This window comes from Ptychodera flava, unplaced genomic scaffold (assembly GCF_041260155.1).
Source record: "Ptychodera flava strain L36383 unplaced genomic scaffold, AS_Pfla_20210202 Scaffold_59__1_contigs__length_806204_pilon, whole genome shotgun sequence".
NCBI lineage: Eukaryota > Metazoa > Hemichordata > Enteropneusta > Ptychoderidae > Ptychodera > Ptychodera flava.
The window spans coordinates 568,892-589,237 of NW_027248381.1; the positions used below are offsets into that span (position 1 = coordinate 568,892).

Consider the following 20,346-nt stretch of genomic DNA (forward strand, 5'->3'; position numbering starts at 1 on the left):
AAAACCAAATATGATAAAAACACCTCAAAACGGAAGTTTGAACCAGGTCAAAAAGTTCTTGTTCTACTTCCGGTTCCTGGCAAACCACTCTATGCTCGTTACTTTGGGCCATATCTAATTGATAAGAAATTGAGTGATTTAAATTACATCATAATAACACCTGACAGGCGAAAACAAAAACAGCTATGTCACATAAATATGCTTAAGCCATATTTGGATAGGGATAATCCTACTAGAACACAGCCTGTCAGTGCAGTCAGTTCAAGCCATTATGAAGATAGTGATACTGAAACTGACTTGAGTGAAAATACTCTAAACTCAAAGCTGGGCTCGGTCAAGCTTCAGAACTCAGAAATCCTGGAGAAGCTGGAGTCTACAAAGTTGGCACACCTCCAGCCAGAACAACAACAACAGCTGAAAGAACCAATCCATGAACATTTGTTTCAAGATGTTCCAACAAGGACAAACATCATCTATCACAACGAAGATGTCTGCGACAGTAATCCAGTGGAACAACATCCAGACAGACTGAATCCTGTGAAAGCGGAATATCTCCAAGAGGAAGCCATGTATTTGCCGAACAATGACTTTATCGAACTCAATAAAAATAACTGGACTTTGCAATCCATACTTTATGCCAAATTCAGTGCCATTTCGAGTTTTCCAATATCCAATTGCAAGAGGATAGTCATGGGACAGATCATCCTGTTTGCTATTTTTCACGCAAATTTAACAAATCCCAGAGAAACTACTCTACAATTGAAAAAGAGTGTTTATCTTTGATATTAGCTTTACAGCATTTTGAAGTTTATGTTACTTCTTCAAATCAGCCAATAGTGGTTTATATTGATCACAACCCTCTTGTATTTCTACAGAAATTTAAAGGCAAAAATCAGAGATTGCTTAGATGGAGTTTAATGTTACAGGAGTTTAATCTTGACATTAGACATATCAAAGGCAGAGACAATTTAATTGCAGACTGTCTCTCTCGTATTTAGAGTTTATTGTTGTTCACTTTCAAGAAATTTTATTGTTGTTCACTTTCAAGAAATTTTACTTTAGAGTAAAACAAATTTGAGTACTTAAATCCTTTTCAAGATTACATTTGTAAAAGAAAGATTTTTCTTTGAAAAATTTTCTTTTTTTGAAGAGGGGGTGTGTTATGTAGGTCATTTCCCCCACACTCATCATGACCTGAGTTCAATTAGTCTAGAACATTCTCAAGGTCACTGCCCTTGATGACCTCACAACCTTGAATTCAATTAGTCATGTTTGGAATGTTCTGGAAAGTTGATTAGTTGTGTAAGGGAGATAATTTTAGAACAGTAATTAGCATGTCAATAAAAGTTCTAGATTGTTCTTATATGCCTTTATAAAAGGGACGTGCACAGCTTCCAGTCAGACTTTTGGGATCGTGTCTCTTGTGTGTTACTAAACTCCAGCAGTAGTCATTCTCAAGACTTTTCAAGACCTTCACTGCCAACGCTGGATTTATACTGGGACTTTGTGCAGCTTCAAGCCTGCAAGGACTGTTCATTCATCCACTGACTGTTACAACTCTGAGACTGGAGCTTTGCCGTCCCAGCTGAGATAAGTAGTCTGTACACTTTTAAAGCTTGTACTCTATCCCTGACTTAGCAATTAGTTTATTTTCGTAATAAATTTTGTTTAAACGTTAACTGCTGAGTTCACCCTTTTGTTCGTTTTCTCTGCACGTAACACCGTCTACACGAGCGCTTGGACTAATTACCGCCATGACATGAACAGTGTAAGTTTATGGCAGCATTCGATTCAACCTCTGAAACGACTCACGGCTGCGGAATGAAAGCGAGCCCGATGAGTGATATAGGGAAAACAATATTGGCTGACAACAAAAATATCTGCGTTTGTATGTGGATGTACATTTGCCGTGTCTGTGATCATGGAGATAAAAAAGAACAGTTCCATGCCGTGATTCATTACGGTTAGGGTAACCGAGGATTCAGTGAGCAGCCATTTTTTAGATCTTCACGCGCTTTGAAAACCGATAAATACTAATCAAACTACGAGCATTTCTGAGACAATAGTTCGTCCTCACTCTGTACAGCATTTCTGTGGGTGAAGACCGTTTCTGGAGTCATTTATGCTAAAATGAACCAATCGCCTGTCGGCGGCATAAAAGTCAAAGAAGAGAAGTTGAGAAAACATGAACATAGAGAAAAGTTCGTCATTTCATCAAGCGCAAGTTGCGTGCAATAGACCGCTCGTCAAGCGTCATACGTCACAGATAGATCTATATTACTCTCTGCTGTCGTTCGTATCCCATCGATTCCAGGCGAATATGATATCAGACCCGTCTTCATTACATGTAAATCTCAGTATTAGGATGGTGTTTTGTACTGTATTCAAGTAGTTAGCCCGTAAGTGTCTCATTCAATGGTTTACCGACCAATGATGACATGTTGATGAAAACTCAGGGCCATTACGTTATTACGTTGTGACGGTCAAATTCATATTGAAATGTGTCTTCGGCCCTGCAGCATTTTGGCTACTGCCATGATAACTGATAACAATGTTGCCGTGTCCATTAATTCCCATAAAATCATTTGAGTCACATTCATCCGGTGTACGATGAACATTTGTTAGTCGACGTATGTTTTTACCTTGTCAAGGTCGGTTTCTCATTTAGTGGTAGGGTGGTTGCATTGTACATTTTTTGGGTTATAGCGCGGTCCGGAAACGAAATGGGACAAGGAAAAACGGGACCGCGGGTTTGAAACGACTTCGACATTATCAGTTCACTGCCATTGTGCCAAAACGTCTGCAAACCAAAGCAGTATTGTTTTGTGGCGTGTGATTTCTGCATCGCTACGTATTTTGCCTTGGGAAAATTTGCTGTCGCTGTCCTGAAGCCCATGCAATTTGTTTCCACCTTGTATTTTCTAATCCCAAGTAGTTCCAGTGCCGCAGTTTCTGATATTTCATTTTTATTCATAAATTGTTCAACTTACTTAGTATTCTCATCGAACGGACAATGTCGGGTTTCTAGACCTTTTGGCGCAAAGTCGTTTCGGCCGCACAATTTCCGACCCCAAGACGTTTAGGCAACGCGACCAAAGACGTTTCGGCACTACCTGGTTGGGGAACTCGTGCCAAATGTTACAAATCAAAACACTGAGAAGTATAGTTTCAGCATTCACATGCTTTAAAGTTTGTGAGAACATGGTGAAAAACCGTGAGAAAAGAGTTTCATATCATTTTCAATAGCAATAGCCGCCGACACTGTCAAAGTTTGAAAGCAGCGCCTAAACGGCACTGTAAAAGTCATACTGGTCAGAACGCAAAGGTCACGCTTATGAATATGACTGGTCTGTCAGTTACTAATAAGTTTGAAGGGAAAAAAATAAATCGTAACGGGGTGTCGAAATGTCTTGGGGCCAAAAGAAGCCGAAACTTCGGCCGAAAGAGGCCGAATGTTGCTTGAATGTTGAAGATGTGAAGGGTGTCTGTTGCGGTACTCAAGTGTTCCCGCTGTCATTAAGGCCGCCAGTGGAACGTACCATTTATGTATACGGGACAGCCTCTTCAAAGATGTTTAACATTACGAAACTTATCAACCACTCCTGGTGCTTTTACAAAAGCACAAAAATGTCCCAGATAAAACATTTAGTGCGTGGGCCATTTGTGTAGTCTGACCTTGTCCGATTGTGTCGATAAATTGTGATCTTTTGGGAGCGGCCACCCCTATGAGAAAAACGGTAAGACCCACCTTTCGACGCCTAATTGCCAGGTACACACTATGGTCTTGACCCACGCAGTGAACGGTAGGTGTTAATGGGATTTTCACAGCGGATGTTGTCTTAGTGCATGTGAATACTGTGACGCTGCTTGCTTAGCGTAATCCCTTGTCAATCAAGACTTAACGGTAGTCTCAAACGCCAAAATGTACACCTGTGCCTCTCATACATTTTTATTCCAAAATTTCACCCAAAAACAGGAACTTCACGACCAAGATATTCTACACACAAGGAAGATCAATATTATAGGAATACTTTTCAGGGATAAAAGAAAAATCGTGTTTTTGACTCAAAATACCAAAACAAAGGCGGAAAGCTACCTTAACTCAAGTTGAAAAACCTCAACAAATCTTTTTTCAGTCGTTCCAATCGTTGATTGTGCTATATCTTGCTTTGTGCATCAATCTTTGACACTCTCAATAAACTGCAAGCTTTCTGTAGTGTGTATATTATGATGTATTTACTACGCTTGGCCTGAGGGGTCATTATGGTCTCGTCTCGACGCGTCTCGGTCCGGGTTTTGGGACTCGCCCATTTTAGGTCTGCACGTTACACGATAGGTTTGCACGATTGGCATGATAGATTTTGACCCATGTTGGAGAGCCTAAAATGACATACACGTTAGACATTTTAGACACGTTTAAGGTCCGTACACGTTAGGTCTGCACGATACAAGATAGGTTTGTACGATTGGCATGATAGAGTTAGACCTTACCGTGTTTGTAGGCCATCAGGTGAATCTTGAGACATATCGTATAACGTGCCGACCTAAGATTTACGGAGCTAACGTGTCTAAAATGTCTAACGTGTATGTCATTTTAGATTGTCCACCAGTCAAAATCTATCATGCAAATCGTGCAAATTTATCGTGTAACGTGCTGAACCAACGTGTACGGACCTAACGTGTCTAAACTGTCTAACGTGTATGTCCAGATAAGTCGAATGGTACCACAGTCGTAGTCATGATATACACGTTAGACACTTAGGCACGATAGGTGCATCCATGTTTGGCGTGCACAATACACGATAGGTTTGCACGATTGGCATGATAGAATAGGACTTATTTGTACGCCCTAAAATGCTATACATGTTAGACATAGGTTCTTTAACGTTAGGTCTGCACAATACACGATAGGTTTGCACGTTTGGCATTTTAGGCACGTTAGTTCCGACCTGGCATACACGTTAGACATTTTAGAAACGATAGGTGCGGATATGTTGGGTCTGCACGATACACGATAGGTTTGCAAGTTTGGCTTTTTTGGTCACGTTAGTTCCGACCTAACATGTCAAACATGCACTACTAAAATGTAAAAAAACCTAAAATGAAAAAATCCCGACTTCTGGCCATGGATGTCGAAATGACCGATACTGTACTCATTAGTCTTTCTTTCCATGTAGCTATACTAAGAAAGTGGTCAAAAGTGTAAGTTTTCGCTCTGCCTGTACGGACTTGCGGCTACTTTGCCCGGCTACTTTGCCAGATTTCAGAGAAAAATATGCACATTGCCAAAGGAGAAGCGGTGATTCCGCCAAACTATTTATCTATTTAGGCCCTATTTGTTTATTTAGGCCTATTTATTTATTTATCTTTTGCAGCTTATTTCTATACCTCAGGCACAAATGCATTTGTGAACAATAGCAAATCATTTACTGAACACTGTCAGCACTGAAGCAGGATCCAAATATTAAAATCAAATAACGTTTAATAGCAGCATTACTGCTTCTACATTAATCGTACATTCATGTAAAATGTGTACAGGTGAATTGGATAATCCAAAGTTGTGGCTGCGGTGGACTAACCCAGTGGAAGGGCGCCCTCTTTTGGAATGTAGTGAGCTGTTGCTCTTTCTCGTTTAAAGCAGTGTTCGAAATTCGTGGAAAATATCAACCAGTCAACAGGACTGGTAACTTTAAAAAGTTGCCCATAATGTAGTCTCGCAAGAAGCACAGTCATAATTAATGGGGAAAAAAGGTGTTTTGAGTACCGTGGAAAATGGTGCAATTTCTTTATTTCATGTCTTTTTACAGTGTGCTTCTCAGGATACGAAATATGTCTCGCAAGAAGCACCAGTCGTATTTGCAAACAGAGAGCACGGACGATACGATCACATGTGGATTTCACTACGATTGTGGTTCTGGAGGTACAAAACAAGTATCTCAAGAAGCACGTTGCTTTGGTCTTTGAAATGACATCCGCGTACGAGATGTACGCATGCGCACACTTTGGTGCTTCTAATCGTGCTTTTTGTACTTTTTTTGTAAACTTCCACTCCTGGGTAGTGATACACGTGATTGACACTGCTGATAGTGAATTGCACCATGGTGAAAAAAAGCGTCGTCGGTGGTTGTGGCAACACAAACCTCGATGGATTTAGTGTCCATCTTTTCCCTAAAGAGAAAGTTTTGAGAGAAAAGTGGGAGCGTTTTGTGCGATTGTCCAGAAAGGATTGGCAGCATGCCAGTGATACAGCCACAGGCTCTAGAGTCAATGCAGGCGAACCGCTAGCCCCCACTGATACAATAAAAATCAATTGATTTTTATTGTATCAGTGGGGGCTAGCGGTTCGCCTGCATTGACTCTAGAGCCTGTGGATACAGCAGTGATGTGCGGTGCACATTTTGTCGCGCCTGACGATTTTGAAGGCTATGAACAGTGGAAATCAGGCTTCAAAGAGAAACTGAACCTGAAGAAAGGTGCCATTCCATCAGTTAGATGTCCTGCAAGTTCAGTTGAAGCGACTGCGACACTTTGCTGTTCTGAACAGTCACCAGCATTTGCAGGACGGAGCGATCGTCGCCGTAGAGATGTAGATAACGACATCAGCAACACTCCAGCATCACTAGCGAAGAGGCCGAGGTCAGCTGTGAATAAGTTGATCGTAGCTACAGCAAAAAACAGGATGGTTGAACAGTCTCATATACATTACGTTTACTTTTTTGTACGTGGCACACAAGTTTTGTAGATAACATTGTAGATAAAAAGAACAGAGTCATTGAGTGTCTGGATAGAACACACAAGGGAATTGCTAAATTAGTTATCGTGTTGATAGTAGAGACCGAAGTTAATTAGGACAGCACTCTGGCTAAACAAACCATAATACAATGTATAGGTACTGATGCCAATCTGTCTAGACACACAAAGATAAACAGTGGTGGAGAGTTACATGATTAGTATTTCACTCAAATGAGTCGGTTCTTTTTATCTACAATGTATCTACAAACTTGTGTGAGACGTACAAAAAAGTAAACGTAATGTATATGAGACTGTCCAACCATCCGTTTTTGCTGTAGGGTAATTACTTTAGTTCTTTTTCTTATGACTTGTTGATACTTTATGCCTCGAACCAGTTTTTGCCAGCAATATTACAATATAAACCAAATTCCCGGTTTAGCACAGTACCTGTAATGATGGTGGTAATTGTAGCGCATGGAGCTACAACTTAGTACATGTACAAAGTAAAAAGCATGGCGGTGGCGCGACTTCACTGTTAGTGTTACGAAGCCGACAATCTTTGCCTTCACCATCTGTGAAAATTAACCCATAAAATAAACATGTCAGCCACCCAAAAAATCTGAAGTGATCTCCGCCCATGATTTTATTCACTAAATTATCTCAGAACCAAGAAATCCGAACCAAATACTAGTACGGCAGCTAGGTGTATCTTCCGGGCGCGCATAGCTCCATGATTTTAAAGTGTAGTTTTGGCGATTTCTGAGGGAATATGTTGTTATATAGCACAGTTTTGGCGTCATGTGTTTTTTATTTTTATACTTTCTAACAGAGGAAAGCGTTTCAACCAGGAGTAGGTCAGAAAAACATTGAACTACTGTGGTATATCCGATACTCACACTTGCGTAAGGCGAGAATTTATACAGGCCAACCAAATAAAAAAAAATGTTTCCCGACGCATGTGTTTCAGAAATATGATAGGTCGCTTTTTTCATTTTGTGATTTGGCCAAAAGTAAATACCAATTTGTGAGGGATAATTTGTGTGTCGTGATGGATCCCATGATATAATTGATGTATTATTTTTCAACTTTTTACCTAATCCTATATGATTTTTGTCAGAATTGTCAATTTTTTTTCAAATGGAGAAATGTTCTGATCAGTCAGGGCAGTACAGCTTACAGGTCATCCCGAGAAAAAAAACATTTTTTTTGAGTTATGATACATGTAAAGTTTTAGGACATGATTTGTCATTTTATAGTCTTGGGACAAATACAATTCTTATCAACTCTCATGCTGTTGACCATACTTTTGTTACATGATGTCGTCCGTATCATAAGATATCAAACATCTGCTGATATCAAGTGTTCCATCACTTGCTGTTGCTATAAAATTTCTTTAATAAAACTGACTTGAGTTATAACTTTATTTCCTTGTCATTCCAGCTATTAAATGATTCCATTGAAGAGGAAATCTCAGAAACAACACAACAGTTCAAAGAAATCCAGGGTGAAACAGCTATATCAGATGATACTCCTTGTGAGTCTGCTGTGCCTGACGAACATCGTTCTGTATCTTGTGGTGTTCAGATTAATCTCAGACCCAACAGGAGAAGTAAAGGTAAGATTGAATGCTTCCCCACAAAGAACGGCAGCAGAAAATGTATGAAAAGCAAGTCATGATACCTGCAGCCCTACCCAGTGTGTCCTCTAAGCCTATCTTTTGAGTCATGACTTGTAAAAATTATGTGACACAAAATTTTCAGTTATACATTATACATGATGACTAAAGAAAAACGAGCAAATTTTCAATTTGACTCAAAAGTTTTTGTAAACTTGGTAGTCAGAGGGTGCACTGGTCTTGCTCGAGCTTGTCTTGGTGTTGTCATACAAATACCTGATTTCATACTGTGAATAATTTGTTTGTGAAAGCTATCACTGTCACAAAATCTGCATAATCTGAATTCAGTGTTGATGGTTACTTCCAGAGGGTAATGATCAGCTGGATATAGGCTCTGACTAGCCTGAAATGAATGAAGAGCAAATCATGATCACACTTGTGTATCTCATTTGTTCTGCTGGTTATTGTTTCGTTGGATCTCCACTGTTTTATACATTGTTTTTTTTCAGACTCTCTCATCTGAAAGAAAATGTTGCTCTCTGGTTTTGTGACACATTGTAGTTTATTCTAGATATCAGTGATTAGTACTGAGTTCAGACTTGTTGAAGAGACAGTAGCTGTAATTTTTGACAATTTTTATCTTTTCTTTTTCTCTGTACATTTCGTTTCATGATCAGCTCCCTATGTAGTCCATTTTGAAATACCCAGGACTCTCTTTATGAATATAGTTTGCATGTGTAAAGTACATTGTTGTTGTTAAACATATGAATTTTAGTGTGATTAAAATGATTTTGTCAGCAATAACAATGTACATAATAGATGCAATTGTGATGAGCCAAACCTAGAAATTTTCTGTGTGATATTGTTTGTAAATCTTGTGATTCTTTTGTATCATTTTGGCCACTCAATAAACATGTTTGTTTGTTTGTTTGTTTGTTGTTAGGAACACAGGTATCAAAGTGTACAAATTCTATTGGTGTGCAATGTACACTGATTGGTGATGATTTTGTTGGAGAAAGTGATAGTTCTGTTGCTGATGGTGATTCCACTAATGAAGACCAAGATGACAGTGACTACATGCCAAGTGATCATGATGATGTAGAAGACAAAGCCATAGCACATTCACAGTATGTACTACATGATGCATATATTATACATGTTTTCTGTTGTTTTGTAATGCCCTTTCCATACAATCAGTTGCAAATCAGATTAAATTTGTAATTTAGATTGTTTAGTATATTAGCGAGTCTTAGGTTACATTTGATAAGACCATTGACTATATGTTGTCTTGTCTATTCACACGCACTGTGTTGAATAACAAATTGGGCTAAATGACACAATATGAGTGTCTTTGACATGTTTATACCATTTGAAAAATCTACATTGTACTGTACAGCTTGGATATATAGCTATGTCTTGATCAATCTCTGCCAATCCCAGATGTGTTACTTGCAGATTGGTGTTCAAGTTACAAATGATGAAAACATCATTACCTTACAAGCGCATGCAAAAATCAACCTACGTTACCAAACCTCCCCATTTCCTCAACTTACAAGACCAAGCAGTTTTGTTTTCTTATCTTGAATATTTGTTCATTCGTAGGTCACCACTGAAGACACCGCATCCACCGGAAAAGGACAGAAAGTTTATCATATTTGAATCCCAGCTCCTGGAACTGTTCAGAAACTGTCCTTTATGTGGTACAGCTGCTCAGGGAGTCATCACAGATATTGTAGGTACAGCTGTACATGTGGCAGCAACTGTGTACAGCCTGTACATTTGCAAGAAAATGGGCAAGTCAACCATACTTTGGTCAAATGCCGCTGGAAACCTGATTCTGTCTGCCAGTATATTATTTTCAGGGTCATGACCAACACAAGCCATAAGACTCTTAAAATTTTCAATATTTAAACTATCAGCCTTGGCACATACTTCAGACATCAGCGGATGTATTTGGTACCAACCATCATCCAACACTGGAAGGTTGAACAAGCCATGATGTTTGATGTGCTGCGGTTGGAGGAAGAGGGCCTAATTCTTGCTGGAGATGGGCGGTCAGATAGTCCAGGACATTGTGCCAAGTATGGTAGCTACACCGTATTAGAACAGCGAATTAATAAAGTGCTGGACATCCAGTTAGTACAGGTAAAGATATTTGCAGATATTTACTTCTTTCCATGTGATGTCTGCTGCTAATGGGCAATACCCCTGTATAACTTATTGAATCATCATTACTGTAGTTCACTGTGGTTGTAATGTGAAGTTGCACCATGTGACGAGAGTTAAATGTTTCTTTTTTGTAGTTATTGTATATTTATTTTGCTGAATTTTTTTATACATATATGCAAATTGTGATGTTTGTGTTTAGTCACATGAGTAATTATATTTCAGCAAAATACAAGTCTGTGAATTCTGCTAATAGTATAACTTTGCAATTGTCTTATCTGCAGAGTAATGAGGTGAATAGTTCTACTTGGTGTGAGTTTGAGGGTCTCAAGAGGACAGTAGCACACTTTGACGATGAAGACCTTGTCATCAACAAACTCATCACTGATAGACACAGGCAGAATGGCAAGTGGATACGGGAAGAGTGTCCAGAAATCACCCACTTCTATGATGTATGGCATGTTGCCAAAGGTAAAGAGATATCGGCTATGCCACTCCTCTTTATACCAGAGAGTCTTTGGCGATAAATAGCAATTAGAGTAATTGGTACTGACGAGAAAGTGGGTTTGAATCCACATAATAATTGTGTACAGAGTAGGATTTGTACTACCTGACATTTATGGCTATCCTCTTGCTATGCATACTTACAAAGACTTGAAAGATAATGTAAATGTACACATGTACCACTAGCTGTTGTGCAGTTTTGGAAAGCCACAGAGATATTTGGCATATTTGGCACATAACCACAATACAGAATTGTTAAATGTTTGATTTTGTATACATTTCTTATTTACAGCCATTAACAAGAAGCTTACCCAGCTTTCACTTCTGAAAGACTGCGAGGATGTTGCTTTATGGAAGCAATCCATCACCAACCATCTGTATTGGTCTGCAGCAAGTACTCCAGAGGGAGATGGAGAACTGATTTTGGCCAAATGGCAGTCAGTTTTGTATCATATCCAAAATCAGCATACTGGACATAGCAATCCACTGTTTGATCAATGTGCCCATGGCCCACTGGATGAGAAGCAAAGGAACAAAGTGTGGTTGACACCAAGTAAGTTGGATTAGCCAATGGTTGTAATGTATTTCTTATTGTCACTGTGGATGAAGTGTAGAGGAACATATCCATTCAAATTCATTACATTTCATTTGACAAGTCATCATTGATAACAGTCTCCACCAATGTAAGTTTGCATTTTTGTTATTTGATTAATTTTGATAACCACCCTTAAACAGGTGGGGATTGCATCATCAACAGTTATCTCGTTTGTAGTCACCACAAAGTGTTGGGGGACTACTGAAGTGGACTCTGTCAGTCAATTCTTACATCTGTTCAGAACCATTACTCAGAAGTGCCTGGACCAATTTTGTTTGAAATTGGCTCTTAAGGCAAGAGTGCAACCAAGCAGCCATTTTGCTACAAATTTTCATGTCTATAGCAATTAAACAGTCATGAATGGACAGATTCTTTCTAAAAATTGTCACAAGGCTAATGTACCAAATACTCAAGAACATTAAACTTTGATGACAGTGTCATCAGCAATGACTTTAGAATATTGAATTAGAGGCATGTCAGTGATTTCAAAACAGGTATGGTCTGTTTCGGTGTATTTGCAGATTCCAAGGCATCGGTGAAATGGAGGGAATCCTGATGAACAAGACCTTGGCCAAAGACATCAAAAAATTATCGCCACAGTTTCAAACCTCAGGTTTGGAGGCATATCACAGTCTGGTATTGATGTTTGCACCAAAGCACACTGGTTTCTCATACTTTGGGATGATCTGCAGGTACTAGTAAATGACATGATCATAATGTCTATTTTAAGTATGTAGTGTATTGTGTGATAGGTAGCATGTGAGTGTGAAATCAATCTTTAAAGCAAGAGTCAAACCATTCACCAGTAGTAGGTGATTGTGTTTTAATGGACACACTTGTAACCAGCCTGTCAACCAACCACATATATATGGTTGGAGCAGAAGGTATTGAAGGATTGGCCCTAAGTTTATCCAAGGGTATTCTGGGATAGTTTTTCTTTCAGTGTTATACTCTGGATTAAGTCCGATTAAGTCATTGAGGATAATTTTCTCTTGTTTACGGTGTGTCAGTTGGAAATTCTGCTACTCCCCAAAGCATGTTTATAATTGAATTAACCATTATTTATCACATCAAGCTGGAATGTAGCATTGACATTTCAAATTCTAGTCCAGGCAAGAATTCACAAAGCCATGATATGAGTAATGGGTGCACCATAAAGTGAATTTCTTTCGTTACCTGAGATGAAGTCTTTGTCAATGCTAGTTAATTTACAAATACTTTATAGGAAAACGAGTTCCATCCCATCCATGCCATGTGAAGGTTGGTACTGTAAAATATTTGCAAAAGCCTTGTTTATTTGCTTACAGATGCTACTTCAGCAGATAAAGACAAGCTTAAATTTTGAAGTAAAAATTGTTTATGTGGTTGATTTCTTCTTTATTTTAGACTGTATCTTGCTGCTCTACATTATAATGAGAACAGCGACAGGTTGCAGGCAGTTTGCCAGGATGGGCAGCCACAGTACAGTATCAGGTATCCAAAGTTTAAAAAGGGAGGTCACTCTGTCCGGGAAGTCAAGACTAAACCCACATATGGTGAGGAAATGCTTGAAATCACATTACAAACCACCACCTCATGTGAACATTAATATTACATACTCTTGCCAAATTTATTATTGATCAATAACTAACTCCAGTTTCTGGAATTTCATACCATTCATGTGTGATAGTAAGACTGAATTCTCCCAAGAAAACAGCCCAGTTTCTTCACTTTTTTGGCCATATTCACTCCAGTATTGAAAGTTATTTAGTTTACTTTATAATGGAAACACTGTCTTTGTGTAATTTGGTGCAATATTAACCAAAATTCAACCAATCTATAATTTCATTCTCTTCTGATTGTTTAAAAAGTATTGTTCCAAAGAATTTCAGATGGGGGAGTCAATTTACCATTTCCAAGATAATATTGTCCTGAAGGCTCATTGAAAATTGCATTTGTTTGGTCCTAAATCAGTTGACTCATGTCAGAAAACAGACAGAAAGATTCAGATGTGTGTGTGTCCCCTTTACTATGACTGAAGGCACACTGTTGAAATCCTGTTCTCCATCAAAATTTTGGTGGAATCAATCATATTACAGGAATGAGTTTATTCACAGTATCCACAGCCATGCCCTGAGGTGTGATCAGTAGCCATGGTACATGGCAACAATCCACACACCATGGTAGCAGCTATGTGGCCCACACTTCTGTAGCATGGATGTGGGAAAGTTTTCCCTGCTACAGAGGTGAGGGCCACATAGATGCTACATGGATGTGCTCTGTTTCCTAGTACTAGGATGCTGGCACATCCTATTTCTAGGATGTGAACATCCTAGTACTGGGATGTTGGAGGTCTCCTGTGTATTTGAGAAGTCTGTGATGTCAGTTGTGGGCGGTACTTTTTTTACATAGTTTACCGTGGCCAAGTAAATTGTGCCTTCAGTCTTGGTCAACGGCCGTAGGTTGCAGTGCACTGGAGTGTGTCTCCACACGACTGAATCTTTCAGTCCAGTCAGAAAAATGTGCCCGAGAGTGTGCATTTTTTCTGTTACTCGGCAACCAAAAAGATCAACAATTTTCAAAAGAAATACTTAAATGGTGGTAGACACCACCTCACACACTGCACTATGTTTGTTAGCCATAAAATTTGTAGCAATAGGTTATTTTATTGAAATTGGGCTGTTAAAAGTCAGCTCTGAACAACTTTGTTCACTATGAACATTCAGCACTGGGATTCTAATGCGAATGATACTTTGTAGTTCAATTTAAAGTAAATGTCATGTGTTTTGTAATTTTGTTTGATTTCAGACTACACCTCCACTCTCATGAGAAAGCTGCTTGAATCATACCAGGACTCCCCATCAGATCTGAGACATTCAATTGATGGTATGCGGGGCAGCGTACCAGAAAATCTAGCTGCTTCATATGACCACCCAGACAAGCAGCAGGCCATAGCTAGCCATGTTACTCGTTTTCAATGACTTTTGGAACCTTTCTAACTTGCTAAGGACATTTTTAGATTGAATACCCAAATGTTACAGAACTATTCAGTTTGTTGTCTGCCTATTGCATTGTGGGTTTAGACACACATTGTAAAAATATTTTGTCTACCTATTGCATTATGGGTTTAGACAGTGTAAAAGTATTTTGGCTGCCTGTTGCATTATGGGTTTAGACAGTGTAAAATTATTTTTGCTGCCTATTGCATTATGGGTTTACACAGTGTAAAACTATTTTGGCTGCCTATTGCATTGTGGGTTTAGACAGTGTAAAACTATTTTGGCTGCCTATTGCATTATGGGTTTGACACAATGTGAAACTATTTTACAATAAGAAGTGACAATTAAAATTCATACACAGTTTGTTCATTCAAACTACGCATTTATTGCATTTTTAGGTTACATATTTGGAAACTGAAAATTCCTGTAGTATCCAAAATCTGATGGAAAATTTTCCCTTATACGCAGTACTGCACATGATGGAAGAATCACTCTGTTGTAGCGCCCAAGCCATCCCCAACACCACTGTACCAATTGCCGATAAGCTGTGTATCTGTAGCGTCTGCAAGGAAAAAAATTCAGAAATGTATTAATTCATGTTTAGTAAAATAGTGTGTCAGTTTGAGTGTTTTTAAAGGTATTTACAGCACTGCACACACAATTATTCACTCAGCTATCAATCATGCAGAATTTGTCTGATAGATGGATTACCTGTCAGTGGGTGGTGTCTGAAACATTACCTCTCAAATTGCTTTCACTTTTAGTACTCAAGTTTTTTGCATGAGTTAAAGGGACAAAGTTGCTCATTTTGACATTGGTTATTTCAGTTTCTTGTGAGATATTAGTAGTATTTTTCTGTTCATTGACATGGGTCCAATCACTGATTGTCGCATCTCAACTCACACACTGGACATGGACATAGTGTAAAAAAAAATGCAAAAATCAATGATTTATTTTGGGAAGCCAAATGCAGAAAAGATACAGCCAATGGGGAAAAATTGTAAAAAAATTTGAACAAAATTACATGATGCAGGGCTCGAAATTAGCGGTAGTCCCGCGTCCACAGACTACCAACTTTTCCCTGGGGCTACCAAAGTCCATGAAATGGTAGCCCACACGGACTACCAAAGCCTGGGACATGAAGTTACTTAGTGGGCGACATGATATTGATCGCTCTGAGATGACCTACGCTCGGCCCGACAGTCAACCCAGCTTGACATAGAAAGGCCAGACTATGACTTTGTTATGCAAATTAAAATGCGACAGTGCAGTCGAATTTGTTGCGACAAACTTTCAATAAAATATCATTATCTGAACTTATATGTACTCTGATGACAGGCTTGGGAAATGATGGTCAATGAAAATTCATTTTCATAGTTATTTAATCACAATGTATCAATCACAATTATTATACACAAACTTATTCAAACTGGAAAGAAAAAACTGCCGGGTCATCCACAAATTACGCTTTCCGAAGTGTACCAGATCATCCCATGATAGTGTACTATGGTGGAGAAATATAGCCAATTGCCACGAAAGTATTAGGAACATGACTGTACCAAGTTGTCATCCTGAAATTTTTAGCCATGTTATGTTTACACGTGCTGAGTGAAAAGTTTTCAAGGCGAACATCAAAATTGGTATATAAGTTCTATGTATGTGTGAATAGGTCGTCAAACTTTGAGGCGTCACCGTTGTCCACTACACATGCTACCGTTCTCCTAAGGCTATAATCTGCAGGCATTGATGTCAAATGGCTAGAAAATTCACTTCCTGGATAGAATCATGCAAAATAAATCTCTCATTGTCTAGATTATAAATAAAAATATCATATCCTTTACAAAAAAACTCTTCATTCATATGCATTCATGCATGGGCTACCAGACCTTGTCACTGGGCTACCAACTTCAGAAAATGGTAGCCCAATGGGACTACCAGGGAAAAAAGTTAATTTCGAGCCCTGTGATGGAATACTTGATCTGGATACTGCTTTCTCACGTAGTCATATTTCCTATCAGTTTGTAATGAAATGTGATGCATAAAACCATATTTTAGGTTATTTTTGACCAATTCTAGGTCCAAGAATAAAGTTGCTGAATTCATATAAATTTTGTGTTTTAATGGTAATCTTTTTAACTTACTCATGTGTTGGACCATCCAGTGTACCATAATGTTGGCGGTACTGTCGGTATGCTGTTCTCAGTACCCATGGGTTGAGGCAGACAGCATCAAATCCTGGGTGTTCTGTTATACAATCACAACTCTGCCTTGATGTTGACACCCACTTATCCACTTCTTCATTTACCTTGGCCACTTCACAACAGCAGATACATGATTGTTCATCATTCATGGTGTCACAGTGTCCACATTGACACCTGTAAAATAAGACAAAAAAATAAATGCTAACATGTATGCATTCTATTCCCACCGCATTATATTGAGAAGCATGATCTTTTTCCCTATATGCATCAAAGCTCTACTTGTGACTACTTTTTCAATATTTTTGTTGTGGTCATCAACTGCACTTTTCAAATTTTCTCAAACAGGTTAAAATGCAATCTGATTAAAAGCAGATGCACTCTGTTGTCTACCTCTACAGATTGGGGCTAGGGTGGGCCAACTGAAATGGCAAATGCAATTTGCTACATCACAATTTAATCAAATCGGTTAAAATAGTATACCCCTCTCTATTGAGGAAATATAACAATCAACATTGACCAGAACCAATATGAATAATTCATTAACTAATTCAGAACCTCTCCAAAAGTTTTCTTACAGTAAATCCATCTACCTTTACAACATCCCAACCCAAACTTGTCTTCACTCCAAGGGTAATCCCCTCAACTGCAAACACAATTTGAAAAAGTCCAAAACTGCATGATTATCAAAATCAAGAATATTTTATTTGCATTACAGCACAATCCAAGTTTCCAGATTTTTATGGGAATTTCACACTTTTTCTTCTCGCCAAGCCTCAAGGAGCAAAATAATAGAGACGCCCTACGCCCTACCCTAGTACTATGCTAGCACCCCAATTTCTGATGCATATGTTACGGGAAACAATTTTTTTTTGTCGTGTGGCCTCACACGTTCTAAAGTGCTCTTGTGAAACAGACCGCACTCCCGGGAACCGCACTGTCTATAAACGAGTTCAGATCTTTGCCAAGTTGAACTATACAGATACAGAATGATATATTTTGCTGGCGATTTATAACATCGAAGTTTTCAGAATACACTCCGAGTGAGTTTCCTTCGAAAAGAGCGCATTTCAGACGAATTGACTCAACACAGCTCCTGACGCTTGCAGCGCAGCTGGACGTGGAGCTACATTTTGCCGTGCTCATAATCGTAATTCGTAAATCGTATTTCATGAACACGGCAAGAATCGAATATGCTCTATCAAAACTTGAAAAATTTGAAGCGGGAAACGAAAGATCGGACAAATATCTCTACTCCGATGAGTGAGTATTCATAGGAATTTAGTCACAGTCGCTCGAGAGCTATTCAGCTCTGGGACTATTCGCCCCATAGACGAGTATACAGAAGCGAGAAATACCCAAGTCAGGAAACAGAATGGCTATAAAAACCGCGCCATGTAACATTCCGTGTCCGATTTCACTGTGAAAATTAGCAAGTTCATCTATCATGCAACCGTCGATCGTTCCCTATCATTCTAAAAGTTCATACCTGATACTTTATCTGATTCAAAAACGCTTTTTTCGTGTGATTTTCGGCCGAATTCGACGGACACCTCGCCAAAACCTGGGGGTGAGCAACATTCCGGTTACCTCTTGGGTACCTCCACTTTACTGACGTTGGCGCCGCCTACCCATGAGGGATGACTGGAATGTTGCTCACGCTTATGTTTTGGCCAGGTGTCTCTCGAACTCGGCCGAAAATCACAGGAAATGAGCATTTGTAAGCAGATGAAGTATAAGGTATGAATTTTCGTGTGATTTTCGGCCCAGTTCAGAAGACACGTCGCCAAAACATAAGGCATGAACAACCTTCCAGTCACCCCTCATGAGTACGCGGCGCTAACGTCAGTAAAGTGGAGGTGCCCAACGTCCACTGTAAGGTGACCGGAATGTTGCTCACGCTTATGTTTTAGCGACGTGTCCGTCGAATTCGGCCGAAAATCACACGAAACGAGCGTTTGTGAAGCAAATCAAGTACCAGGTATGAATTTTGAGAATGATAGGGAACGGTCGACGGTTACATGATAGATGAACTTGCTACTTTTCACGGTAAAATCGAACGTCGAAGATGTCATGGTGGCACAATCCCTATACGAAATAGCCATTTCATTTCCTGACTTGGGGTATTTCTCGCTTCTGTATACTCGTCTATGGGGCGAATAGTCCCAGAGCTGAATAGCTCTCGAGCGACTGTGAGTATTCATAGGAATTTAGTCACAAACCAAAGGGCCTTTGCAATTGCATGAACATCACCTCCCCAGAGAGGGAATACCGAAGTAAAATCGCAATACGATACTCGCGGCCGTTTTAATACTAGAGATGGACACAGCTTTCTGTTTAAGTTTTTGTGTCGCCTCTTGCCACTATACGGCTTTATGGCAAATTTGTACCATAAGACCTCAAATGTATACCTCTTCGAAATACTCACCAATCTCTATTTCCCATACGTGGAGGCCTGGGTGGATCAGGAGGTATTTCATTTTCATTGCTCTCAGCTGCTTGAATCGGGAATTGAACCAGCCGAGGTGTTTCTCGCTGAGTTGGCTCAAATCTGTAAGGCTGCGGCCCTGAAGTTCTGATGGAATCTGTCTCAGAAGTAACTGGACACTCTTCATCATTGCTGTCTGATGATTCGTTTTCTCCGAATAATCTCTCATTATAGGACTGGCTCACAATCTCCGAGGTATAATCATAGTTTGAATTTGACGCCATATTTGCACAGTGTAAGTCATGCGCGTAATGCTTCATATATTCCACGTGTTACGTCACGAATGTGGGCGTGGTCCAGACTGGAGTTTTTTGTCAGACAATGAACATTTTTCACTTTTTTATTAGTTTATCAACAGATAAAAATTATACTGACACCAGCATTTAACACATCGCCCCCCTTTAATTTTATTGTCAAAAACACCCTGAAAGCCAAAACCTGCACTTTAAAAAGATAAAAAAGACGGCCATAGAATCCGAAACGATTATAATACTGAGCCTAGTTTCAACTACGCCATCGCCGTCCGTCGTCTGGTCGCGAACTATTTGTCGAGAAAGGAATGGGCCAGGCTGTATTGGCTAGCACCACGATTGCAACAATCACAGTACGCATGCTCAGTATAGTAGTTGACCTTGCAGAGCACACGTGATGCTACATTTAAATCACCGTGAGATTTGACCGACCGTCCGTGGATGCAGGCCTGGTGCTCAAATTGCCCGAAATATCAGGTGCGTATGTCATTTAAACCGGCCAAAACCCGATATATTCGTTATTTATCGATAGTCAGTCAGATTTCAGAAGTTTTCATTTGTTTTCGATCTATGCAAGCTACGAAAACGCGCGTTTTTATGATGAGTGGAACTGGAAGTTCTCGAGTCAGGCGTTCGCGCCGTGCCGGTGCTGGTTTTGTATGGTATATTTTTCACATTAATTAGAGCTGCACAAATTTTGAATATTTACCGTTCGGTTTCTCTCGACTGACAGTGATTGATCTGATCAAATTAAACAGTGTGCTGGAAGTGGTGTTTGTAGTGGTGTGGTGATTGAAAAAGCCGTTCATGGTTTGCTTA

General features: G+C 39.4%; 3 protein-coding genes across 3 annotated transcripts; 2 read left to right on the forward strand and 1 right to left on the reverse strand.

The window, feature by feature from the left end:
* The first annotated feature begins 7,814 nt into the window (after positions 1-7,814).
* On the forward strand, positions 7,815-11,584 carry LOC139128558 (uncharacterized). The gene is made up of 5 exons (XM_070694318.1): positions 7,815-8,347; positions 9,291-9,474; positions 9,950-10,492; positions 10,798-10,984; positions 11,310-11,584. Exons 3-5 carry the CDS (start codon positions 10,295-10,297, stop codon positions 11,582-11,584), a joined length of 660 nt encoding a protein of 219 aa, XP_070550419.1. The 5' UTR covers positions 7,815-8,347; positions 9,291-9,474; positions 9,950-10,294.
* A 555-nt stretch (positions 11,585-12,139) lies between these two features.
* Positions 12,140-14,983, forward strand: LOC139128565 (uncharacterized). The gene is made up of 3 exons (XM_070694323.1): positions 12,140-12,304; positions 12,999-13,147; positions 14,400-14,983. Exons 1-3 carry the CDS (start codon positions 12,153-12,155, stop codon positions 14,570-14,572), a joined length of 474 nt encoding a protein of 157 aa, XP_070550424.1. The 5' UTR covers positions 12,140-12,152; the 3' UTR covers positions 14,573-14,983.
* Positions 14,958-19,662, reverse strand: LOC139128564 (P2X purinoceptor 7-like). The gene is made up of 3 exons (XM_070694321.1): positions 19,217-19,662; positions 16,732-16,965; positions 14,958-15,152 (listed from the first exon to the last, which is right to left on the reverse strand). The coding sequence occupies exons 1-3, from the start codon at positions 19,534-19,536 to the stop codon at positions 14,990-14,992; spliced, it is 717 nt and encodes a 238-aa protein (XP_070550422.1). The 5' UTR covers positions 19,537-19,662; the 3' UTR covers positions 14,958-14,989.
* Between the last annotated feature and the right edge of the window lie 684 nt (positions 19,663-20,346).